Source organism: Haliotis cracherodii, unplaced genomic scaffold (assembly GCF_022045235.1).
Source record: "Haliotis cracherodii isolate W230 unplaced genomic scaffold, xgHalCrac1.p SCAF_16, whole genome shotgun sequence".
Classification (NCBI taxonomy): Eukaryota; Metazoa; Mollusca; class Gastropoda; order Lepetellida; family Haliotidae; genus Haliotis; species Haliotis cracherodii.
In genome coordinates this window covers 9,171,315-9,199,159 of record NW_027266271.1, presented here as the reverse complement: position 1 = coordinate 9,199,159, position 27,845 = coordinate 9,171,315, and the positions used below count along the sequence as shown (strand labels likewise).

The window sequence follows — 27,845 nt, the reverse complement described above, 5'->3', positions numbered from 1 at the left end:
AACTTGTGCAAGTGATATCAGAGACGGGGCCCAGTTTGTGAACAACTGGGTATGCTGCGGGTCTGCGTAAAATAGCGACGTCCTATGCTGCGCTGGTTCGTTAAAAGGCCGTGGCTATTTTACACACTTTTCGAGACAGTGTGTATGCGTTAGTTTTATCCACTATCGCACTTTTAAATAGCGACGACCGTTTGTGAAGACTGAAAATTTGTAAGAAGGGAATATTTTCACAAAATAGTTTGTCCTTACTTTGGTTATTTCAAAACTTTGGGAGTGTGGCAGCATCTGGTAAGGTGAGTATTGCAATAGCGATGCCATGTTTCAATCGGTAATGATCTGTTTACAGACTGACGGGGCGGTATTGTCAACTATGTTCGTCGTATGTCACTATAGATGTGTTTAGTACTTGTCTGTGGGGCATACTACGCAATGACAGCCATTTGTTTTCGAACATTCATATCAATCCTGGTTTGTCGCGTTATAATGATTGGTGTAACGTCATCAAAGTTGCCGAGTTGACACTGCATAGATCTATCATCTACATCAGACCTATCATTGTCAACGAGATTGGGAGATATTTCTGTCATTCCAAATTTGGTGCACATGTTATTTTAAATGTAAATGTAAAATAGTGATAAAAGGCAAGTAACCCGAAAAAAGTGATTGTGATTTTGTTGCGAATATCAATTTTCGAAGATACTTTTAGAGTCTAGTCAATTGAAAGTGATGAAATCACAGGCTCGGTGATGGGCTAACAGACATATAATACTTTCTTTCAGGGCCATTTAGAAGTTGGTGTGATAAAAAGGGAGATAGTTCTATGGATATACAACTTCTTTATTACAAATACAATGAATGTGACATGTCGGTTGAGATACCGTTTATCAAGCAAGTGATGTACAGAAATGTGAAGTTGCTAGGTTATATACATGTGGGTAATTGGTGTTTATACTAGGTTAATGATGATAGATTGATGATTACACAACAGATTGAAGTATGAAGCCTAACGATGTACATATAAATGGGATTAACAATGCATGATATGGACCATTTGATTGGAAGCAAGTATTAAGATGTGACAGAATAAAATATAAATGTAAACAAAAGACATTGGAAATGAGGTCTACATTTTATCTTTTCCTGACTCATACTTATGTCTTATCTCTACTCATATCCAAAAGGTAGTGGAAACTTCCTGAACTGTGTTCCCAGAGAATACACAAAAAAAATCTTATCCGAACGCACACCTGGACTACACATGCATACCGTAAGCTTGTGACCAAGCCCATGCAATTACCCGTCACTCTCATTTTCGCGCCAGTCGAGTGGTTGAGAAAAAAATCCTGAGCTTTGTAATCCGAGCCAACCTATCAAAATTAAACGTTTTAATTTTCTTGCTCCGATTACATTCTCTTAACCTTCTACTATCCTTTCTAAAGAACATTTTTCTTTGGCAGCTGCCTTCATCGTGAATCTGTAATTGCTGGCGAAGAAGAATCCTTCTTCTAGCTACATCCTCAGTCAAAGCCAACAAAGAGTCAACACGTCTATGCTAACGTGAATATCACGAAGCAGACTGCTGCAGCTGCAGCCTAAAAACTCTGCATCGAACAACATCAGCAATGCAGAAACAACCTCTCATGTTGGATTCAACCCTCATGCACAGACGTTCATGTAGCCTCAGACCTTCACGCAGGCCTGCGGATTCACACAGCATCTGGGGTTCACACAGCCTCTGGGGTTCACAGAATGCAGTGGCAGCCCACCTGTGCACAGCTACCTTCTTCCAAACATCCTCTAGGGTTCTGGCAGCCTTTCAGGTAAACTGTGCTGGACCAAACATCTGCGCAGCAACCAGCCTGCGTGCAGTCCCAGATGTTCACGCAGAAATTACCGGCACGCAGTTGCTAGGGTTCCTACAAGCCGCAATGTTCGCACAGCCTCCAGCTTTCACATTGCCTTTAACCTTTTGCAACATGAAATACCAGCTTCGTTTACAAATGCAGATTAGGAATTCATGTTACCCAGCAAGTTTTACTTGATCTACAGCAGCACGCAGCATGGACATTCCTGCACAGGCCTTTAAATAGCCACAGACCTTCACATAGGCAGCTACACCTGACTTCACGCAGCCACAGAACTGCATGCTGCTGCAGACCTGCACACAGCCTTCAAGGCTTCATGTACTCCCATTTGTTAAAAAAAAAGCCTGTATTCTGACAACCTTCTCTACCCGCTATACAGCAGCATGGGCGATGAAGAGAAGTCTTCACACAAGCCTACCCTTTTTCAACGGCAATTTCTGAATTTATTTCTCAGACTTGACCATTCATCCACTGCCCCGAATTCTAAAACCTTCGTCCTTTGAGAAAGAAGTAGGCCTCCAAGCAGACACATCCTTCATGCAGACTTGACCTTCAAGCACCAGTCTGCCTTTATGAAAGAGTGCTATCCCTGCATCGTCATCCAGCACTGACCTGGTTGCTATACTTATGCCACATGCACTATTAAACATGCAGCAGCATCAACCTGTGGTACATCCTGGCCCCTCCATACTTTCGTCTGGAGGGATCTCTCATATTATCGGGGTTACCCCAGTCTGATTTTCAGGTTACGCTCTCACTGTAGAATTGTTCAGCAACATTGAACCAACACTGATTAGACAGGGAAAATTGGCTGGAAAATTCACTGAACTCTCACAATGAGGATTGGCACAATTGCGACATTTATGAAGTGATGGTAACCCACGCCTAAACAGAAAAGATCATTAAAACACTAACAACCGCCTTGTTATTTTACACAATAGTCATGGTTTACCGGTTACCCAAATTCTGGAAGTACCATTCATAACCTTCATGATTCTCACCTAGGATTCCAAACCCTGCTATGGTGATTGCAGTACATTATCACCTCCGCGTATCTGTACCTAGGGGATCAGTCATTCATGGACAATCAAGACAAGCTGGACATTAACTGGGCTATTCATTGAAACATCACAGTATGATCGGCAAAGCTTTGTCCAATATCGGCAATTTGCAGTTACCTACATGCATCAAATATCATGCTTCTGTACCGGCCATGTCACAGATTCTACAGGGACTGCATGTATACCGTTATGCTTCAGAACTTGACACATCACTTTGTCTATCTACCATGCAGTTCACACCGGATTGTCAGTGCATGGAGCATTGGGTCTCGCCCCTGGCAAGAATGCCGTTTCTGTTTTCTGCGCAGGATGATCATGTGTCAAAGATTCACTGACTGTAAACAAACAATGCGACTATGCTCGAAATAGGTCAAACTGACCTAATGTGAAACGTGCAGTGCCCCTTTGCAGATCGGCTTGCACGATTACTTGGTCATAAAGCTGAAACCACAAGATCATTGTGAAAGGATCACTTACTTCTGGAGATCGCCGATGACGTCATGTAGAGTAGTTCACACCGAGGCATCACCATTCATTGTCACTGTGATATAAGAATGGGAAAGCTTATACGGCACACAGAGGATAGAATCCATCACCTTTCCACCAAAACTACACGCCGACATAGCAATGATCAATCCAGAGGGACAAGTCATACCTCTTTTTTGAGTATTGGGAATCGTTTTGATGCAACATACGTTTTTGCACTCCTTGAAGGCACAATTTTTTGTTAACACTGCCGCACTTCCGCAAGATTTTGATCTTCATACTTGGTATAATCATTCAGACTGAACATTTATATATGAGGCCTTACTCTACAAGATGCAGCTTACTTTCAATGGCTGATATGTTGAGACCTCGACAATGGGCTGGGGAGTGCACTTTATTACATCCACATGGGACCAGGCGGTTGATCTGTAGATGAACGCAATCTTAACGCCAATAGCTTGGTAGATATATAAGCAACTAGATTTTACAGACTCACCATGGGCCGTCGAAGGGTCTCACAACTCAAACACAGTTTCTTGGTCATAAGAACAGACAACTCAACTGTTGCCTTTTATATCAATCTTCAATGAACGACAAGATGAGTGACCCTTCTGAGATTAACATTTCAGCTGTTCACACTAAGAGACATTCTCAATCCACACACAAAGGCAAGACATATTCCTGGAGCAATATATGTCCTAGGGGTAGCTCTATCCACGCCATCCAAACCATCACCAACAGCGTGGATGCTCCATCTGGAGACATTCCAGGTGATAACAAGGGAGAAAGGTTGCCCGTCAATAGACCTATTCACAACAAGGTTCAACAACAGTTAACAACATTCGTCTCACCACTTCGGAACCCACTAGCTTGGACTGTCGACTTTTACCTCTGATTATTCAGAAAATCAGATGGAACCAACAACCAATTACTGCTTTGGGTCGCGCCTTACTGGTTAGCAAGGACTTGGTTCCCAGGACTTGTTGCACCAGCAGGGAAACCAACATTAAGACTCCAAAACTGGCCAAACCTTCTTCTTCATCCTCACCCCACTGACGTTCATCAAAAACCAGATGCTCACAAACTTCACTTATGGAACATATCACTTTGAACCTTGCTAGGAGGGCATGTTCAGACAGAGCAGCCAAGGCAGTCTCCCTATGCCTTTGCAGACCTAAGAGGAATTTGTACAAGCATAAATGAAAACTTTTGACCAGTTTGCAACCTATAAAGTATTAACATCAGCCAAAGCTACCCTACCACTAGAAGCAGAATTCCTTTGCCACTTACGTAGTACAAGTTTTGTGCTAACTATGAGTAATGGAATGAAACTCCCCAAACTATTATTCGCCTTGCTACGATTGTATGGACTTGAAAATCAAACAGAAAAAATTCAAAGCCCCCAGCCTGGGATCTGCATGTGGTACTTAATCACCTTACCAGTGAAGCTTATGAACCCTTACAACAAGCTGACTTTGAACATCTTACTCTGTCTTAGATTCATGCAATCGATTTCTGTGACGAGAATGCATTGGCTCATCTCATCATGAGAAGGGAATTTATCGCCAAGAATCAACTAGGTACCTGGCCAGACAGACAGTTTCATATTCTGCCACTTTCATGAATCCTAGGATCAAAGGACACTGAGGATTTGTCCTTATGTCTAGGTCGCGCCTTATGCATCTACCTACACAGATCAAGCTCTAGCTGACAGAGATTACGAAGGTTGTTCATTCCGTTCTCTAGGAATAATTCCACAGAAGTATCCAGAACAACCATTTCCTTCTGGATGACAGCAGTCACCCTCAGTCTACAGAGCGGCAGGGCTAGCACCCCCATCTGCCTCCAACCCACATGAAGTGAGAGCCATCTTCGTTACATGGAAACTGCTCCATCCTGACCATTATGGAAAGCTGTTTCTGGAGATTGGATTTGGTTTTCGCTAACCATTGCCTTTGAGATTTTTCTACACAAGATGTGGCTGGAATTAACCAGTTAGGACCAGAAGTGGTAGCACAACAATTAACTACCTGGTATGCCTAACAGAAGATAGGCCGCACTCCCAGTATTCACATAGACGTATTGATGTCTGGTTACTGTTCCATAACCAATGACTGAAAGTCTATGTTCACCTGTTTTACTATGTAATTCAGAGCATGAGTGCTAACAATCCAATGAGTAAGCACAATCCACGAACCCTAACAGATTTACTCTTTCACAAGAAGGTGGTACCCCTATTTGATATACATTATACATTTCGAAGAATATCCCATTCCCAGGGGTTAATGAACAGAGCTCGATCTGAACCACAAAGAGGTGGAACCCACCACCAATCATGGGATTCAAGCAATAGGAATGAGACTGATAAGATAAAATATGTATTATTTAGGTTAAAAATATCATTTATGCTTATTCTGACCCATGCCCTAAAGTGCCCACCTAGCCGTCCCCTCTTTCTCTGTTTTGGATGAATTAAGTACGGGAAATTTGAGAGTGACGAGTAATAGGGCTTGGTCATGTGCTTCGGATGCACATGCTCAGTCCAGGGGTGCGTCGGGGTGAGATCTTTTCTCCGGGAACACAGTTCAGGAAGTTTCCACTACCTGTCAGGAAATGAGTAGAGATAAGCAGTAAGTATGAGTCAGGGTAAGTATAAGTGATATTTTTACCCCCAAAAATACATGATTGTTTAGTGATGAGTTCATGGTAGGTTGTTGGGATGTAATATCCTTGATTCCTGGTTGGAGTCATTTGATGTGGACGGCTTCTTGGAGTTTCCTGATCTTGAAGTTGGTATGATGTTTTGTACCGTATATGACCGCGTATAAGCCGAATTTTAAGGACCAGAAAAAAGATTCTGTAGAAAGGGGTCGGCTTATCCACGGGATACACTTTCATGATAGTATTTTTCAGATCGTGATCTGTCAGAAACATCGCCTGAATGACGGTCCGATAGATTACAACTTCCCGAAAGTTTGGAAGTTGCCATGACTACAGCCATTATTGTTATAAATTATCAATAAAGTTATTATTATACACTAATGTTGTCATTATTAAAAAAATGTTATGCATGTTACTACTTCCGATAATAAGCTTTCAATTGAATGTTCAAAGTTTATCGTTCTTCATAAACTCCACAATCTTTACATGTAACAATATATGTAATTCACAGCTATAATATATAATCCCCAGATGCAATCGCCAATAGCTATTACGTATGTTTTGCAAAGTTCATAAATTTATAGTGAACAAGTGTCTACCTTTATTGAAAGGGCAAATATACAACTGTATCGGCGAGTTGATGTTGTTCCAGTGTTCCACAACATCAATTGGAACAACATCAATGTACTCACAAAAAAATCATACCAATTACAAGATCACCATTTCCTATTTGTGTGTATTTTAAAAATTAGTTTATTTAATGGGAAAAACAGAAAAAATTAATTTTGTATGCATTTGTTTACAGAATCTCCTATGTGTGCAAGAATAGCTCACCAACAACAACCCCCTGCTCATAATCATGTAGCAAGCCGCTTCCATCGGGCCGTCTTCTGTCTCAGGCTCACCTCTCATGACCTGCCCGTCACTCAGCCCACTTACATTAAAGGTAGGCCTGTCATAATGGCTTCAACATATTGTTATTTCGACTGGAGATTGGGATTGGTAAACAATCTAATCAGACTGTAACCGGTATTCCGAATAATCACCACAGGCCTTTGTTGCAATTATGATCAAATTTGAAGCAATTTATTATTACACTAAAGGTTATGATATTAATACAGTAGTGTACGGATGTGAAGGCCTATCATCTGAAATAAAATCAAGAAATTCTCTTGTCATCTTTTATCACAAATTTTGGTAGATTTAAATTATGGACAGAATTTCGTGATTTAATTAAGATTACTGATTACTGTCATGATTACTCTGATAACTGGTTACAGTCTGATTAGAATTTCTGACTGGTGAAAAAAAGTGCAAACCGGTATTTCTTATCCTCATTTAATATTATAAATTATCAGTTGATTTTACATTTATGAAACTTTCAATATTAATATAGTCACAGACTTGTTTGTATTCACTATAATAGAGTTTTAAAAAGACACTGAATTTGCAACAGTCCATGAATGATATAAATCACTTAATCTGCCGGTGCTATATTACAGACAATCTCGTAGCTGTTACATAATATATATGAAACTGTATATAAAACAACAAAGTTGTTCATCATCGACTATGTTGGTAATTAAAACCAATTACGAATAGAAAACAAAAATAACCAGCTATATATACTTGACCAGTGTTCATCCTAAATAAAAATCTTAATTCACATACCAGGGTTTGCAGTCAAACAATCAGTTTGGTTACATCATGAAACTGAGGCAGCAGCTACTGTAAATCTGGAAAGTTTTGCACCATGAAATTACTTTGAGTGGATAACAATAACTTTAACTGCTTCTGGAAAGTTTTGTGGCACCCTGTTAAAATGAGCAAAATCAGTGTTCCCGTTTACCGGTAAAATTAGGCATGGACCGGTAATTGATGTGACTGCCAGTCCCTGTGGACCAGCAGAAAAATACCTTATAAATCTTTGTTGTTGAACAAAACATCAGCGATATTCATATAAGTATACTTTTGGAACAAAGTTAGCTTGTCTGTTATCATCAGGCTCTCCCCTGTCTATTTTTAGTGCAAGGATCTAACATTTCGCTTTGCCTTGAGGATAAATATAATAGTAGGGATGTAAGTGTCGAAATATTCAAAGCAAAAGAGAAAATTGTGACTAGACTTTGTGTGAATTTTGTGTAGATCTAACTAGGTTACTTCAGAGATGACTTAAATGAGATCTTGAAATTAAAATTAGGTAATTTACATACTTTTTTTTATTTGTTTAAAGTTGTAACTGACAAAAATTAGGAGGGACTGGTAATTTTTGCCAGTTGCCAGTCCACCAGCGGGAACACTGAAGCTACTTTTGCAGGTGTTATTTTTTATAAGAAGGAAGCACTGTGATGAAATTTTCAAATGAATTGAAGAAATATGCCTTCTTACATCTTTTGTTTGTTGTTTGGTCTGCAAAAATTAAAGGTGCCTAAACTATCATTATGATGGTAGTGGTTGTTGACCTGCCTGGCACTTAGCATTAAGGGGCTAAAACAAGTACTGGTCGGTTAGAGTCGGAATAATGTGTCTGTGTGGGGAATCCATGTTGAACTGGGGCATGGTATCTCAGTTGGCTGGCACTATCAAACTGACAGAAGTCTGTAGTAGAAGCAGCCTCAAGTGGTGGTCTGTGTTTGCAGGGTGATGAGTGATGGGAGCAGACAGAATGAAGAAGAGGCATGGCAAGGAGAGGACAGTCTTCCATTTCCTACAGAAGAATCTGGTATGTCTTCCTCTTGACAAGATATCTGAAAGGACAGTTTGCCAACTGTTTTCCTGTTTGTACTTGTACTTGACCAGCATGATTCTGGCAAAGAATGTTACATCAGAAATGACCACTGAATTTGTCAGCCATGAAAGTACACTGCACTGAAATTGATGTTGAAAAAATTACAAATTAAAATTTTCATATGATTTTCATTTTTTGAAAGTTTGGACTGAGGAAAATTAGGTGGGACTGGTAATTTTTATAGTTGCCAGTCCACTGGGAATGACAGTTTCAAAAGCCAGCGGGAACACTGGACCTGCTGCTTCAACGCTCCTTCCACATGAAGCTGACACTCCACGGGTACTTGCACTGACTGCATCGTCCAACTGACAGCATGTTCAGTTCTTGTTGGGTTTAATCAATATCTAATTTGCTGATGAAGCATAAAATCTATTTATAACATTTATGAAGTCTATGATTCTGTATTATTTGCAGGAGATGTCCCACCATCTGATGATCATTTGGGATATCTGACAGAGCAAGAAACCTATTTCAGTCTTCTCCGAGGACCGCACCTGTCCTCACGTCTTCCCAACTCACCTGCTGGGGTTTTCTACTCCATTCACCTGCCACCCTCAGGGAGAGCAAATAGTGGCTATCATTCAATAAGGCCACCAAGTACTGAAGTACACTTCCAGAATTATATGCAACGCCATAGCATTAATTCCATCAATGATGCTGATGACAACGATGACTTCGGACACAGCGATCTCTCCGAGTCACTGCAGGGCAGCTATAATTCTGGCATGGCTAATCTTCGGGAAGTGAGTCTTGGAGATAGAAGCCTCATGGGTGTCCCTGCTGAATCATCTCTGAATGACAGTGTTTCCCATGTTCCCTGTATTCCCCTTCTGGAGGTGAATGATGGGCTGTATGCCACAGGGCCTACACCACTACAGAGGTATGACAACAGTCATCTGGAACAGACGTGTAGAAAGTCTGTATATTACCTAGTGTCTGAGGAACGGGAGGCAGAGAATGAGGAGGAGCACATCGAGCAGACGGACATCGAGCAGACGGACATCGAGCAGACGGACATTGAACAGACAGACATTGAGCAGACAGACATTGAGCAGACGTCTGTGGTCAGTGTAAATACACCTACACTTGAGCTGACTTCCATTGCTCAAACAAGTGGAGAACAGAATGTAAGTGTTAATGTACCTGTGATTGTGAGTATGATCCTTGTCAAATTTGGGTCTATGATTTAAACATATTGTTTTAGTCTGTTTTCAGTCGTACAAATGGGTATCTCTCATACCCTCATGTCTAGTCGCAGGTTTAAAAGGAAGCAAGAAGCTGGAGTGTAAACATTAAACATGTTTTCGTCCGGTTGCGCACGCACCTCCCTATGACATGTCATAAATCTCTCAGCGCGCCTCTGAGCTGGTCGCTCGAGAAAGGCTTTCACAGTAGACTGCTAGTTTGTATTCTGCTAGTACTTATCGCTTGTCTACAGTTGTTTGTTCTAATAAAGTAATAATAAATATGTCTTCCCTGTAGAGTCCTGGAATGTAAGCCTTGGTAATCCATTGTATGTGTTCAACACATGTTTCAACGTTTGACTTGATTATACACGTGGCAACATGTCAGGCATTGGTGCCTCGTATCAAAGAAAACTGTCTAAAGTAGACCCTCAGAAGTATTGTCCTTCCTGCATCATTAAGGAGGGGATTCAACGTGTTCGTGGGATAAACGTTGTAAAGAATGTGAGCACTTATCTTCTATAAACTTTAACTTGTATCATCGTGCGTTGGCGAAGCGGACTGCTGACCAGCGCTACAAGCAGAGTAGGTCATCGGGTGGATCCTTGGACTCTGAACCCTCCACATCAGGCCCTGGGGGTGGCTAGTCGGCCACACCCATGGCATCAGTTGATAAAGACCCGCCTCACAACTTCTGTTTTCGACAAGAAACTTGACAGTTCGCCTGCTGATGACTGATCTTCGTCAATCGGTTGATCGAGAGCGTCACTCAGCCTCCCCAGTGACGACGGGACCGGGTGCTGACGAGGACCATGAGGGGACTACGGTCCCTAGTCTGTCCGTATCTCATTCTACCAACAACGATAGGGACATTGTACGGGACGACAGTGGACACAGAAGTCGTTCCCGTTCAAGTCGGGATGACAGGTCGAGTGCCTCCTCGAGAGACAGTAAACGACACGAGGGCGTTCATCGCCTTCGTGGTCATCGGGAGTCGGATTCGGATGATAACTACGATGGGGATCGTAGTACTTCTACAGTTAGAGATCGTAGCCCTCGTCCCCATGGGGAGGTGCGACTTTCTCGCAGGGAGTTTCTGGGAGTTCAGTGGCGTAGTGAAGATAATGACAGAACGACGCCCTCGTCACACTTTCATATCGACCCGGCTTTGATAGCCCAGATTACGGCGGCGGTCCTCTTCTCGACCAAGAAGGATTCAACTGCGTCGGGGGTGCATGGACCGTCAACCAGTACACCAGCTCCGTATCTCATTCTACCAACAACGATAGGGACGTCGTACGGGACGACAGTGGACACAGAAGTCGTTCCTGTTCAAGTCGGGATGACAGGTCGAGTGCCTCGTCGAGAGACAGTACACGACACGAGGGTGTTCATCGCCTTCATGGTCGTCGGGAGTCCGATTCGGATGATAACTACGATGGGGATCGTAGTACTTCTACAGTTAGAGATCGTAGCCCTCGTCCCCATGGGGACATGCGACTTTCTCGCAGGGAGTTTCCGGGAGTTCAGAGGTGTAGTGAAGATAATGACAGAACGACGCACACTTTCATATCGAACCGGCTTTTATAGCCCAGATCATGGCGGCGGTCCTCGTCTCGACCAAGAAGGATTCAACTGTGTCGGGGATGCATGGACCGTCAACCAGTACACCAGCTCCTTCATCTACGCCTCCACAATCGATGTTGACGATGGATTATGACGACAGCCTCTTGGATGTCCTCGGGCCAGATTACTACGGCAAGTCGTCATGGTTACATCGACTGCACTGAACTACCTGATCGTCATGGCAGGACACTGTAACGGGCCCAGTGGTCATCGCAACAGTTGATTGACGGTCGTACCATCGAAGTTCTGGACGAGTACTCCAGGGAAGCCAAGTGTGACATCATCATTTCGGCTTCATACAAACTGTCCAGACGGCCACCGTTTCGAACGCCCCACGACGACGTTACAGAACGAGAATGTACGTGCCTTCATGGTTGAAGATCATTCACGTAAATTCCGACCGCCGGCCTGGGACCTCGAGGTCGTTCTGCGCAACCTGTCTAGTCAGACTTACGAGCCTCTAGATCAGGTCGCGTTCTACTTATGGTCTCAGAAAACTGCTTTCCTTCTCTCGCGGGCTACGGCAGCGAGAGTATCGGAAATACAGGCCATTGAGGTTGGTCGGATTACATTCAATCAGCGTAACCATGGCAACGTCCAATCCCAGGGGGGAAAGAGCCAGCGGGGAAAGAAGTGAGGACCCTTCCCCCGCTGTCACCGTCGTTACCTTTAGACTTCATCACTAAGCCCACAAGTGGGCTTTCCTCAACGACCCTTACATTCAGAACATTTTGACAACAGGCTACGCCCCACGCCTGAGATCGACGCCACCACTGCCATTATCCCCGACATTCCACACTCCACCAACGGATCAGATGATGGAGGCCATCGATTCGTTGGTGGAAAAGACGGCCGTACTTCGCCTAGGGACATCGACACCATTGCTGGGGTACTACTCGCCCATCTTTCTAGTACCCAAGAAAAACTCCACAAAGATGCGGCTTATTTTCAATCTCAAAAAGTTCAACGCAACACACCTCCAACAACCCGACACATTCACCATGATATCCCTCAGATATATGCGTTGGATGATATTACCGAACGACTTCCTTGTCTCGATAGACCTTCAGGACGCCTATCTCCATGTACCAATAGCTTCCGAGTTCCAGAAGTACCTCCGATTCAAATACCAAGGTATTCAATATGAGTGGGCGGCCGTCCCGTTTGGACTTTCTACGGCCCCGTGCATTTTCACATTGATCATGAAGACGGTCGTAGAATGGCTCCATCAGTAGGCAATCAGGGTCGCCTTCTACCTAGAGGCTCCAAGCTCACCAGTTCACAGAAGCAGTTCAAGGAGAGTTAGCGACCACCCCGAGTCTACTACGGTACCTTGGGTGGATCGTCAACCTTCAAAAGTACCAACTCGGGATCTACAGTACATCGGGATACGCTTCCAGACAGGAGTCAATCTAGTCAAGGTACCACAAGACTGTTGGGACAAGATTGTCAGCAGCGTTACGAGACTTCTGCATGCCCCGGCGTCTGTGCACACGTGGCAGGAAGTCCTTGGTCTGTTGACATCAGCCCAAAACTTGACTCGCCGATGTCGTCTTCAACTTCGTCTGCTGCAGAGATTGCTGTACCCCCACCTGGAGTTTCCCAACCTCCTGGTTCCACTTTCTGCGCAGCTACGTTGTCATCTGGAGTGGTGGCTCCAGCCGTCGAACGTTTGCGAAGGCGTCTTTATGAGCGAGCCTCCGTTCATACTACCCCTATTCGTAGACGCGTCATTGGAAGGCTGGGGAATGCACTTTGGGGATGACCAAGCGGCCGGGCGGTGGTCGATAGAAGAAAAGGTCTTCCATATCAACTACCTCGAGATGGAAGCAGTGATTCAGGCAGTCGAGTTCTGGAAACTTCGACTCCGTCAGAAACGGCTGATGATACAGTCGGACAACTCCACAGTCATCCACTACATCAACCAACAGGGTATGACTCGGTCGGCGGCCCTTCTGGACTGGACATTCAGGTTCTACGCTCTCGTCGACGACTTGGACATGGGTGTACGCATCCGTCACATCCCGGGGGCCAAGAATGTGATAGCCGACGCCGTGTCGTGACCATCGAGGCTGTCCCCACGGAGTGGATGATCCATTCGACAGTCTTTCAACTGCTTACAGATCGACTCTGGTTGCCCCAAGTAGATCTCTTCGCAACCCGGTACAACAACCGCCTCCCTCGATTTGTGTCGCCGGTTCCAGACCCACGGGCATGGAACCACGACGCACTAGCGATATCATGGGAGGGTCTAGACGCTTACGCGTTTCCGCCAACAGTGCTTATGCCATCGATACTGGAGACAGTTCAAACAGCCAACCTACGCCTGCTTTTGGTCGTGCCTTATTGGCCGACCAGAACGTGGTTCCCGGAACTTCTTCAGATCATCGATCAGCCACCGTTCCTGTTGCCAAATCGAGATGACCTCCTTCTTCATCCTCACACCGACGACTTGCATCCGGGGATAAAGAACTTCCAGCTTCACGTCTGGGTTTGCTTAAGACCTCGTTAATGAAGAAAGGGTATTCGGCTAAAGCGGCAGCGCTTGTCTCGTCTGCACATTGAGTTACGACTCGTTAGCTGTATGATGACAAGTGGACGGCTTTCTCATTTTTACCGGTCTTGTGGCTTCAACCCGGCGGTAGCAACCCCACCACGGGGGGCGGAGTTCCTAGTCTATCTCCGGTCATCTAACGCCGAAGACCCGAGTTCGATTCCCAACATGGGTACAATGTGTGAAGCCCATGGTGTCCTCTGACGTGATATTGCTGGAATATTGCTAAAAGCGTTGTAAACCATACTCACTCACTCACTCACTCACTCACTCACTCACTCCGGTCATCTCGGCATCTGAAAGGGTCGGCGATCTCGACTTATCTGGCAGCTTTGGCTTCACTAAAGTACCGGAGTTGCAGAAGATTCTAGGTGCCTTCATGGTAGAAGATCAGTCACGTAAATTCCGACCGCCGGCCTGGGACCTCGATGTCGTTATGCACAACCTGTCTAGTCAGACTTACGAGCCTCTAGATCAGGTCGCGTTCGACTTTTGGTCTCAGAAAACCGCTTTCCTTCTCTCGCGGGCTACGGCAGAGAGAGTAACGGATATACAGGCCATTGACGTCGGTCGGATTACGTTCGATCAGCGTAACAATGCCAACATCCACCTTGGTCTCAGATGGGACTTTTTAGTGAAAAATCAACTTCCTGGCCAAGAATTGAGAATGTTCCACATTCCTTGCTTGTCTGCCATTATGGGCCCTCATGATCACGCTGATCTCACCCTGTACCCAGTTCGTGCGCTTCGTATTTACCTGCAGCGATCTGAACAGCGATGACAACATTTTCGATGGCTGTTCATACCGCTCTCAACCAATGCAAAGAAAGAGATTACACGTAATACTCTCTCTGAGCGGTCATTCTCAGAGCTTACGAAGCGCAAGGACTCGCACCTCCCACCTCCTCTCATCCGCATGAAGTTCGAGCCATAGCTTCAACATTAGCACTCCACAGTAATTGTTCGCTGCAAGCTATTATATGGTGGGCTGCTTTTGGAGATCTACTTCAGTGTTTGATTCCCATTATCTCAGAGATATCTCAACAGAAGATGTTGAAGGACTCAAACAGTTTGGCCCACTGGTGGTGGCACAACAGATCTCCCAGAAAAGACAGTGAATTTGTGCTTTATTCACTTTGGACTTTTTGCTCCACACTTCGTGCCAGATAACAGGTTACAATAAAAACTGTTGGTGAATGTACGCATTCTTATGGTTTTTTGTTGTGTGCAGTACTTTGGCTTTTTTATTATGGTTATTCAGTGTATGCATCGTCTTCCCATACTTTATAGTACTGCTCATATTTTTTAGTTACCTTGTATACTGCGAGTTGCTCTGTATCTAAATTATGTGCCGACCACACTTCGATCACAGTTGAACTGACGTGTGCAGTTGTCCTGTCACATCGATAATTAGTTGTGTGTCGAAGAGCATTAACCATGCTATTTTTAGTTACCTTGTCTACGGCGAGTTGTTTTGTAACTAAATTATGCGCGACCACACTTCCATCGCAATTCAACTGATGTGTGCAGTTGTCCTGTCGAATCGATAATTAGTTGTGGGTCGAAGAGCATTAACCATGCTATTTTTAGTTACCTTGTCTACGGCAAATTGCTCTGTAACTAAACTATACGTCGACCACACTTTGATCGCAGTTCAATATATTGAAATTTGTTTTCATTTCCATTCCCATTCCCATAAATCGCTGAATTTAAACTGTAACCTTTCAAATAAAAATCAAATTGTTTCTTAAAATATTGTATTTCGGTCATGTGAAAAAATAATGCAGTATATCTTCAAACGGATTATTGGATAGACACTAGAGCATGATGCGTTTTGAGATGTGGCTTTCAAGTTGATGGAAGTTTAAATCGCTACAATCAAGTCTGAGGCGAGAATGGATCATTTGACAGAACACTGTTTGTGTCTATAGCTGAATGGTTTAGTCTGTGCCCTCAGCTTCACCATGCCACTGTTGTTACAAGCATGGGGATCGTGTCAAGGATGCATAAGCAATGGTCCCGAAGCGATATTTCAAATAAGAATTGAACTAGTTCCTTGTGTTGAACACTCATCAGTCAAGATCCACAATTTACATAATGGCATTCGCGGAAAATAACCAATACAATTTATGAAATGATATATAGAATACGACACAATAAATTCACAGTTAGTTTTCTAAAGAAGTACAATTACATTTACATGGTAATGTTATTTGACAGTGTCATGATATTGCTGGATGGTTGTTAGGCCACTCAGGAGTCTGCGCTATGTGGTCTGCGCTGCGCGGTCTGCGCTGTGCAGTCTGTGCTGTGCGGTCTGCGCTGTGTGGTCTGCGCTGTGCGGTCTGAGATGTGTGGTCTGCGCTGTGCGGCCTGCATCGCAAGTCAAGTCGCCTATCTTTTTCCTCATCTCCTTTTGTAGCACGAAGTTCTGAAATAGTTGACAGAGAATCATTAGTATATTGTATGGATGAGTGAAATCAAAATATCTGCTACACCTTCTTCTATTTTTCTTTTTTGGCTTGATGAAGAAACTATGAGATGACAATGATAAAGAAAATAAAAACATCTCGGACACATTTTCTTCTTTAAATCTCAAAAATTAAACAAGGGGAATTTACTTACCTCTAACATCTCTGAAAATCTTTGACACCAGTGTGGCATTGTCTCTCACCATTTGTTTCATTTTGGACAAGAAATTGTTACCAAAGATCTTGGCGTCATCATTAGGATGTGTGGGAACAGAATCTAGTGACTTGTTTAGTGCAGTTGTACTTAATTCTCGAGTGAACTAAGTTCACCATCGTTGACTTCGCTCACTTGCCTGGGAGACGGTCCCTATAATCTTCTATTGTTTTACCTATCAACATGCTTCATTGATTGGCGTACCTTAAACAATGGAAGGTGTCATCATGAATCCACAGAGCACAAATATGTGACCACATTGTAGAATAAATGGGAGTGTATCACTTTGACACAGTCTGATTGGTTGAAAAAACATTGTTAAACATGTTTCAGATGTTTTACTTGTTATGAACACTTCGTACATTCATGTCTCTTTTGTCAATCTCAAGTTTGAGAAATTACTGTATGTGAAATGGCTTACACATTAATACAGTATGTAGTCAATCTTAATCAGAACAGATTTTTTTATAGTTGCGATTGTCCACATTCTGCTTAATCTCTTAGGATGACACTATTATATTATTGTATTTCAGGAAACAGTTCCGAGACAAGCTGCTTCGACATCAGGCTATCATACAGGCACAGGTAACTTGAGACGATACTTAAAACTGTTATGTATTGAAATTTGTGATTTGTCTGGTGTGTTTATCATTTCTAAGGTTTATGAAATTCTTTCAGTTTTCCATTTCACCGAGGGGGGGAGGGGGCATGGCTGGCACAGTCATCTAAGGCGCCGCGAATCGCTGTGGAGAGTTGCGTCCCTTGGACACGCCAGAAACCCATGATCTTGGGTTCAAATCTCTAGGTTTGTCAGCACCATACCCTTGCTCGTGGGTTTCATCGAAGTGGTAAACGTCTGAGACCTGCATCACCAGGCTTTCCACCCACATGAAGCTGACACGCCGTGATATAACTGGAATACTGTTAAAAGTAGTGTTAAACCCAACTCACTCACTCATTTCACCGTCCCAAACATATTGCAACTGGTGTGAATGTCAATATTCTTTGTAATGTTGTCAGTGTTTATTCTGAACTAGTTCAGTACCCACTAACCTGGCTTATCAATTGGGTTCTATCTCCTTAAAAAATACAGATGGTCAAAACATGTTTACAGGGTTTGTCTAGACCTGCTCAGAGGCCACTATTTGCCAAGAGTCTGCAGACACTGTTATTACAAATTTGGAATTTCCCAAATCATGTTGTAATGGCTATAGCTGTGGCTGTGAACATGTTGAATACAATGATAAAGTATCTCCTAATTTATGAAAATTTATGACTTTATAAAAAAATATAGCAATCACTGTCTTTTCCTTAGCTTGCCTGCCAAGGGCACTTGTTGGTTTGGAATGCAGATAAACCCTGGTTGGTGCATTCCTGGCAGAGTTACTTCCCTTACCTCCAATTTACTCCTGTCTCGCTCTGTAATAATCTGCAAAGTTCATATTTGATAGGGCTGTATCTGTGTTAATCATGAGGATTAACTTGTAGATTTTATTCTCATAACTCTTAACATGTTTTGTTCTTGCTACAATTAAACCTTTATGTATACACCAAAGTGACCAAACTCATGGAAGTGTCATCTATTTTAAAAGCAAATGTTTTAAGTACATTATCTTGAAATTACTTTAAATGTATCCTATTATTTCTTGTCCTGTTAAGACTGCAGCAATTTCCAACTTGTTCCCGAATCCTATACCACAGCACCGAAAACAGTCCCCCACTGGTAGGCACCGCTGCACATGCTCCCCTCCTGCGATGCAGCTTCATCCTGCTACTTGTCGCTCTGACTGGGCAGTCAAGGTTTTCGTTTGCTCTTCAGAATCCTTTTTGTGTGACATATTTTCATTTCAGCTTTACTATTTTGCTGTAATATTCGTTTGGAGGTATACATACACTTACATTTGGTAGTTAGTTGTGTTTGAGGTGTGTATTTTGTGTGCTTTCTCTTTTTATCAGCAGCTTGTTCAGGTATTTGTGTCTTTGTACAACTTTCACCGGCCTTTGAAATGGGCTTTTGTTATTGCATTGTTGTTTTTGGATTTGTTTCTCTTTGTGTGTTTACTGATCTGGCTTTTAATATTTATGCAAGTCTTGACTCTTTGGTGTAATGTTTTTGTCTGTGTGCTCCAGTGATACACAATGGCAGACACTGTAGTGATCCTTCAGGGACCCGTTTCACAAAGAGATGGTAGCGCTAAGACGGTCGAAGTCTATGTTTTAAGTATAGGAGTTACAGTTGTCGTAGCGCTACGATCGCTTTGTGAAACGGGCCCCTGGTGTCTGGCTCTGAAGTGGATACTGACATACTTGGAGACTTTCTCATGTGTTGTCTGTCCGGAGGCTACCAATGTTTGATGTCCACATCTACTATTTTGGCTACTTCAAGAGAGACTGTCCCTGCTTCTATGGCAGGGGTGCCGGGGCAGTTCAGCTTTTGGCACAGCTTTGGTGGAAATAAATTTGGCATAGCAATCGAAGACAGCATCAGCAAGTGGTTTCATCTCTGTATGCAGATTTACCAGCCCTTGGCGAGTACGCTAACATGCAGACATCAAGAGATGTTGTCACCCGGACTTCACCTGATACCCGCTGAGCGGTTGCAGACAAGGGAGCCTGGGATGTTGTCCGTTGATAAGAGGTTGCAGTCCAAAGAGCAGCCAGGGCATCATTTGCAGCATTTGGAACGGTTCCACCCTGGTGTGTCTCCTGAATTACCATATGTCTTGTTGTCTGAGGGTTGCTTATCTTGCCAGGGTTCGTTTAACAGATCACCACCATCATTGCAGATCATCTAATAAGGCTCAACAAGGTCGATTGTCTACTGTAATAGCTAGTGGCCACCTGTTTGATAGTAACAGATGTTGTTCTAGTAGGTTGCTGAACATCGGCCATCGAGAGCTACCACTTGCGGGGACTGTGACAGATTGGTGGGTGACAGGAGGTCTTCCATGTACGATTACAGAAAGGGTGATCAGGGTAGTTGCTGCTTTAGTTAGTTTGTAGAGAGGGTCGTAGGTCGCCAGAGAGAGGTCTGTCCCTGTCGGATGGTGACCCAGTTACTGCAGTAAGTTCCACAACTTTTAGATTGGCTATTGTTTCATTGTCTATCACAGGATCGTTGACAACTTCTGCTACTACTGCTGTTATGGCTTTTCTAGGACCTCCACATACTGAGAGGGAAGCTCTTGTCCGCTCCATTGCGCACACATTTAGGAACTACTTTACGTCATTATGCAGTATTGATATGCATGGATTGGGGCCATTAGATGGCAGGGGGTCCTCTGTGAGTCATCTTGGGACCGGCTTGTCAAGGCATAGTTGCTGCAACAGCCATGGTCTTCTTCTACACTTATCGACGGTTGGATCTACCCCTTTACCGAGATTTACTGGCAGGAGCGCAAACTGAGGCCACGGTGACAGCGTTGCAGTCAGTTCAAAGGGTAGATCTTGCTTAGGCTCGCTACAGGACCTTCATAATGAAGAACATGTGTTTGAGGCAGACGTTAAGGAAAAAGTCCTGTTTGCGCAAAGGTTCCTTTCAGCCTTCCTAATATTGCTGAGTGCAGCGTTAAACAACAAACAAACAAACAATCCTATCAGGTCAGGGTTTCTGCTTACAAAGGAATTTCAGAAAGGGAAACCTCTGGACTTTTTTTCAGTTCTCCAAAAGTGACTGCCTCCTTGTAGTCAGAACTTGGGACCTTCCTCCCCCCATTACCCGTGTGACATCCAGACTGGTAGGGGTAGACTTCAACCGTATATGAGAAATGTGCAGCAGTTAATATCAGACCCGTTGGTGGTTGAAAACCCTACAAGTTCAAACTTATGCTGGTTGCAGCTCCCCTGTTAAGTACAGAGAGAAGATATTTTTTCTGAAGACCATGCCAACCTCATCTGGGAAAATGTATCTCTTCTACTAGAAATGAACGCAGTGGAAGAAACTCCAGCCAATCATCTGACTCTGGGTTTAAGTTCCAACATACTCCTGGTGCCATAAGAAAATTCCACTCTCATAACCTCAAGGTCTTCAACGAAGGCTATCTGGAGTGTCTGGGAATATCTGATAGTTGTTTTCCTCTCTCCACCAGCCATATTCTGTTGTTTCTGCATCAAAGAGGGGTAAGGTTCCACTTGTTCATCGAAGATATCCTCCTCGCCAGTGTACTTCAATGGCTACTTCTCCAACCTATATTGTTCTCTCAGCATCTCCTGGAGCAGCTGGGCTGGTTGATAAACATCGAAAAGTCAGACCTGATCCTGCCTCATAATCTTTAATTCATTAGTAGTCTTTTCAACAAACTCAACAATTGCTTAAGAGTAGCCATCATTGGCTGAAGATTTACCAGAGGTGTCATGTCGTCAGAACGCATTGGCTGCCATGGCTACCTTGTCCGCGAAGCAGGCGCTCTTCACGTCAAAGACCCGGGTTCAATTCCCGACATGGGTATAATGTGTGAAGCCCATTTCTGGTGTCTCCGCTCGGGATATTACTGGAATATTGCTAAAAGCGGCATATACTCACTCACAGCTTCTGACAGCTTGCTTTGCGAAGTACTAGAAGTAGGAACAGGCAGTTGTTTGGTGCGGAGTGTGTGCAGTTGTGACAGTTGGGGGGTGTTTTGGTGCTGTGTTATAGGATTTGGAAACAAGTGGAACAAGTAGGAAATTGCAGCAGTCTTAGATTACTATAATTTGTCTTTTAGAAAATAACAGAAATTTAACTGTATGAGTATGAGCTACATAGAAGTTATCACTTGAGCATGTTTGGGATGGTAAGCATCATGTATTAGGAACAACCTCAATATATCATATGATGTCATTTTTAAATTCTATCATCGACAAGAGTATGCTCTGTCCCAAATGGTTTTGGGGTTAGCTAGAGACAAAGGCAATTTTCTCTAGCCAGTTGGGCTATTAATATCAATGTGTGACTGGACTGATGTCTGCCCTGAAAAGATATGATGGATAGCACACATTATAATCATGGTGTCTACCCAGGCATAGATGTCCCTGTAGTTTCCAGAGCTGTCCAGAGTTGTGTCCCTTGACCATACCAGGATAAGTTGATCCAGGTATCTGATCCCGTATTCTCAACAGTTAAGGTCATTGGTGTATCACGACTATTGGGGAAAGGTTTTACCATTTTTGCCTGCATTTCACTGTGTTGAGTTGAGTCCCTTAGTTGTCCCAGGATCTAATGATAGAGGGCTTTATTCCCATATTCCCCCAGATTATGTTCCTTGGTGTGTTTCTCTAGTCCCCTGCTCCTGGGTTTCACCAAAGTGGTAAATGTAGATGTAGCATTTGGGGCTTTCTCCAGCAGAACACAAATATTGTTCTGAAGAGTTAAGTCTTGATCACTCTCTATCTTCGTGGGGGAGGGGGGGGGGGGGGCACAGGTGGCCCAGTCATCTAAGGTGCTGCGATTTGCTGTGCAGATTTACGTCCCGTGGACACGCCAGAAACCTATGATTGTGGGTTCGAATCCAGGTTCGCCCCAATTATGTTTTTAGGTTTGTCAGCACCATACCCGTGCTCGTGGGTTTCACTGAAGTGGTAAATGTCTGAGACCTGCATCACTTTGGGCTTTCCTCCCACATTAAGCTGACACACCGTGATATAACAGGAATACTGTTAAAAGCGGCGTAAAACCCAACTCACTCACTCACTCAATCTCTTGGTGAGTACAATAAACTATGCTTATAACAAACTGACATATATCAAACTTGTTTTTTGGTCTTGGTCATTTGGCGTATATTTGCTGTACATGTGCTTATAAAGAACTACGGTTATAACAAAATAAAATTTGGGGTCCCTTTAGTTCATAATAACTCTAGTTTAGTGTACATTAAAAAAGTATAGTTTTCAGATTTTCGTCTATATTTGTCCATAGATGCAGAGCCAGTGCAGCGTGCAGATAGCTTGCAGACACTGGTGAAGTGTGAAAAACATGAACCGTCCCAGCACTCTGTGGAGCCCCCAGAGCAGGGTCAAATGGAGGACTTGCAGGGTAGCACCACACTGACTCCAGCCTCGGGACTTGCATCCCGACTGTCTCGCCACACTCACAGAAGTCAAGAGGCTCTGCATGGAGAGGAGATTGGAGAGGACAGTGATGGTGACAATAAGTTGGAGTCATAGATAAATTAAATCCCACCCTTGTGCTTATACATCAAATAATCCACACTTGTATCAGAACTTTGTTGTTGGAAGGCTTGAGACAAGTCAATCATATTTGTAGGTGATTGTCGCTCTTTTGAGTGAGAGTCTGATTCCTCGATCTCTTTGTGAACGAGTGTATCTGTAACAGTGTTCAACACAACTTTTACCAGAAGTGTCATTTCAAATTTGAGTTGTTATGTGATTTTAAATCACGTTTTGATATTGCATTTTAATCTTGTTATTGACTGTAAGACCGTATTGTTAAAATATTTTTTAGCAGCATAATATTCATTCACATGTACAACAGATGCAATCAGTTACATGTTGTACTCATGTTTACAAATTATATTACTGTTGGATGTATGTTGTTGTTTGGACAGTAATCAACATATCATACCAGGGTAATTGTTAAACCTTATTCACAGTATTTTACTGTTTTTTAAATCTACTTAAGGCTAAATTAATTTATCAAACAAATAATTCATTTGCCTGATTGATGTTTACTTAATATGAGGACAAGTTGCCCTTTTTGAAACCCACCAAATAGTTTGTACCATTAAGGAATTCAAGTAAGGTAGTATATTTTAATAACATGCCTTCTGTTATGATGATATTTTTAAAAAGGAAGAATATGGTATCAAATTTTAGTATTGACCTAATCAGCCAGTATTTTTGAAAACCTGCTCAAGCAAAGAATGTTTTGTTCGATATTTAATGCTTTTTTATAAATTACTTGCTCAATAAGTACTGTTCCTGCTGGTGTTGGGTTCATCTAAGGGAGGTAACTGTAGAAAATGTTGTGCAGCATGTGAAACTTGTTGATGTGGTGATACAGCTTGTATATGTTTCTGAAAGACTGTGATATAAGTAATTTCATTTCTAATTAGTAGGGTTAGTCATTTCATCAAATGATTAATTTTTCTCATTACCAGACATTTCATGAAATATCATTTGAAAAACCACTGTCTGAAGATCATGTTTATACACCAACTGAAGTGGATCGTCATCATGTATGCAATATTTTTAATGAATGTGAGTGTGCGCTGCAATCTGATTGGTTGAAAACATTGTTATATTTGTAGTGTACTCTGGAAATCTTTTGGTGTTATCACTGTGTCCAAATATTGTATTTTTCGATGAAAATTGAAAATAACAACAGACTATGTGTGTTTCTTCTTTGCCTGGCGGCATGGATGGCCCAGTTATCTAAGGCACCGTGATTCGTTGTGGAGAGTTGCGTCCCTTGGGCGCACCAGAAACCTATGATTGTTCGCCCTGATTATGTTTCTAGGTTTGTCAGCACCATACCCGTGCTCGTGGGTTTCACCGATGTGGTAAACGTCCTAGACCTGCATCACTTCGGGCTTTCCTCCCACATTATGTTGACACTTCGTGATATAACTGGAATACTGTTCAAATCTCTCTGCCTGATCGTGCTGTAATACATTGCTGGGTTCATCGGCTTGGGACACATGTTCTGGCTGTGACTTCACAGGTGTGTGTGCAGGACTATAATGCGTGCCTCTGGATGGTGATTGTCCTCTGTATCAATATCAAAGGAACAGGGTCTGTCTTTTGTGGGTCCCTAAACCTGCTTTCCGCCAGTTTGTCACCAATAGTTTTGGGTGAGATTCTCACACTATCACCTCTCTGAAGAGATGGAAACTGTTTAGTTCCCTTGTTATAATACTGAGCTGCTTTGTCACGTTGTGCCTGAGGTTTCTAAACTTTTCAGGTTCCTGAAACAGACTCTAGATGCAGCAGATTATTAGAGTTGGGTAGCAATGTTCTTATTTGTCTGCTCATGGACCTTAGAGCAGGACTTGAGATGAAATCAGTGTCTTTGTTGTCTCTGAACTTGGAAGATAACACCATCTCGTATTGTCAAAACTCATTCTGAGTCTTGCCACACCAGGAACCCCTTTCAAATGATCTGGCCAGCCCTTCCAAATGATGTCAAACACTTGTAGGTCTGCGTCTGACTTGACTTGCTCCTGTATCTCTTGGTTTAACAATTGGGAAGTAGTCAGTCATGTTGAAGAATTCCTGGTCCATTCCTGTGATTTTGAATGTAGATCTATGCTGTACTTTCGTTGATTAGTTTCTTTGATTTCAAATTCGTGAGTGAGGGAAAGAGATGGTGACATGAAGTACTTGATCACTGCGTGTTCCTCAAGTTTGTCCTTGTTCCAAAGGTCACAGAGCCCAGTTTCTTGTCACAGCGAAACAGTTTTCTCATTTGACTCAACGTACATCATGTAATGTCCGCAACATCAAAATTCAGTAATGTATGATTCCTTCTATGTAATTTTCTTTTGGTCTAATAAGCTTTGGCCCATACATTAACACCGAGAATGACCAAACACGATGGTAGACAGGAAAGTTTTTCTATTTTTAGCACAGATTGCAGTTGTGTTGAAAAGTTGCATTAATTAGATTAACAATGTTTTCACAACTATTAGCTATAGCTTAACTTAGCTGTCTTAGTATAGTAAGCAATTTCTGGACAAGAAAAAATGAAGAATCTTCCTCTTTCTTTTTACATGAATTGCCCATAGTTTCTGACCATTGCAGTATTTAATTGCCTGTATCAGTCTTAGTGTCAAAACACTGCATGTATGTCAATATATTTCCACCGTCCTGGTGTTGATGAAGCAAAAGACTTCCATGACCTGACAAATATTTGTTTAGAATTATGACCATACCAGAGAAACAAGACTGCTGAAACTGTGTGGAAAGGGAAAGAGAATATTAACCAAAGACCAATTTTAGTGGCGTTCAAGCCACTGCAAACAAATAGTCATGTCTTTGTGACATGGAATATTCTCATTGTAAGTTCTGGAAGATCCAAAATGGCTGCTATTAGCTCAGAACCAGCAGCATTTTGAATGTGCTTTTATTTTCCTTTGAGACTAAAACTGTGTAAAACATGTTTTTAATTCCACATGTCTTTTAGCATATCAGCAGTTTGGCCTCTACGTTGGCTTTGATATTACACAGATCAAAGAATTGCTGAGTGATATGTTTTACAGCTATTGACGATAGCTATGACCTGTCAGACGCGTGTTGTGTGGAGCCACACGGTGGAATGTATTATACATGAGCTATACTGATACAGGTTGGACCTTGTACAGCTCACGTCAGATAATCTGTGCATCATGTTACAGTTAGTGTAGCCATCATTTTGTTTCAGTGGTATTTGATTATTCAATGTCTCTGTATTCAAACTTCATCAAGTAAGAGACTCCTGGATATTAAGTTTATTTGTACAGTAAACTACGGTTATAACAAACTAAAAGGGACCACTAAGTTTAGTTCGTAATAACCGTAGTTCATTATAAGTATATGTACAGCATATACCGATATACAATAAATGACCAGGACTAAAAATTAAGTTTGTTATATCGGTCAGTTTGTTACCATGGTATAGCAGAAATCTAGACTAGTTCGTGACCTCTGCTGCGCCATTCGTAAGCGCATTAGTCACTTTTATGGGTAGTAATAAGGGTGTATGGTCACATTGGTTACAAGCGTGTTCGTTATAAACATAGTTTACTGTACCTCATTCAGTTTCAAGTTAGATGTGTCAAATCACCATAATCTCTATCGCAATACTAACATGGATGCACAATACATGAACACACAGCACTTTCCATGTTACAGACTTGAATTCCATCACGACAAATAGTGACTTAAGGCTAAATATACTTGAGTCAAACAAATAGTCATTCGGGAACTTTTTGTTCATTCCCCAAAAATTATTGTTCTTTTCTTTTGATACCAAATAAGATGTACGGTACTACTTGCATGTAGATATATTGTGTTGTATCCGTACACAAGCACATGATAGGATACTTTCACTATGTATTGCAGTGTACAAAATCTTCAGTGGATCATTATAGAACTAGATATCAGGAAGACGGTGTCTGAAATAAGCGCCTGCACGTAGGCCCGTGGCAGGTAGATCTTGTGTCGGGCCTGTAGTTTCAAATTTGTATGTGTCCTCATTGCCTGCTGTAAATTTATGTGTTGATTTATTGGTCACAATAAGCTGCATTTTTTTTCAAAATGAGGGCCTAAAGAGTTTAGTCAGGGCCTGCAGCTTCTCATCTTCCCGAGGCAAGAGAGTTAACTGACTTTAAAAGTCCAGTTTCCACCCTTGCCGAACTAGGCTGGAATTCCTGGGCTCGATCGTAGCGCCACCAGTGGCTATTATGAGTTATGTCCTGTCAATGCCTCTCCTTTTGAACAATGAGATTCAACATCTCGTATCACTTAAATTTGCTTCAAACAAAACGGTGGCGCCCAATCAAGACGATCTGATCGATAATCAAGATCTATATTGCGATAAAACGAGTCTTACATCGCTAAGTGCATCAAATCACGTGAGCACCTTGATTAAAAACATGAAAAGATTTAGTAAATATCTGTTGACAACGAGTTAGTCGTGTACATGCTTTGCAAATCCTGCAGTCGACCCAAATCTGCATGACAGTTTACGAACCGGATTTCGATTTCGGTGCGCAATTTTGATTGGACTATGCATAGACTCGTTAGCCCAGCCATAATGTAACTCCATAATACCAGCCTAGTTCGGTAAGGGTGGAAACTGGACTTTTATAGTCAGTTAACTCTCTTGCCTCGGGAAGATGGCAGCTTCTAGAGTCAGTGGGTCCTGATGGTAGTCTGGCAATATGTTGTATTTCAAACACTGCACTCATTCGTCCTCACAAATTACATTCTTTTCCTTACAACACATATTGGCAATTTGTT

General features: G+C 42.6%; 1 protein-coding gene across 1 annotated transcript; it reads left to right on the top strand.

Annotated features, from left to right (window-relative positions):
* Window positions 1–120: 120 nt before the first annotated feature.
* On the top strand, window positions 121–25,923 carry LOC139463364 (uncharacterized). The gene is made up of 6 exons (XM_071244619.1): window positions 121–293; window positions 6,879–7,019; window positions 8,713–8,795; window positions 9,276–10,012; window positions 17,444–17,495; window positions 22,804–25,923. The coding sequence occupies exons 3-6, from the start codon at window positions 8,717–8,719 to the stop codon at window positions 23,049–23,051; spliced, it is 1,116 nt and encodes a 371-aa protein (XP_071100720.1). The 5' UTR covers window positions 121–293; window positions 6,879–7,019; window positions 8,713–8,716; the 3' UTR covers window positions 23,052–25,923.
* The last annotated feature ends 1,922 nt before the right edge of the window (window positions 25,924–27,845 follow it).

What these genes read in the sequence shown, in the direction of transcription:
- LOC139463364 (XM_071244619.1), top strand. Translation starts at nt 8,717, where the DNA reads ATGAGTGATGGGAGCAGACAGAATGAAGAAGAGGCATGGCAAGGAGAG. An exon ending in GTGTTAATGTACCTGTGATT is followed by an intron (nt 10,013 to 17,443) that starts GTGAGTATGATC and finishes ATTGTATTTCAG; the next exon opens with GAAACAGTTCCGAGACAAGC. An exon ending in AGGCTATCATACAGGCACAG is followed by an intron (nt 17,496 to 22,803) that starts GTAACTTGAGAC and finishes ATTTGTCCATAG; the next exon opens with ATGCAGAGCCAGTGCAGCGT.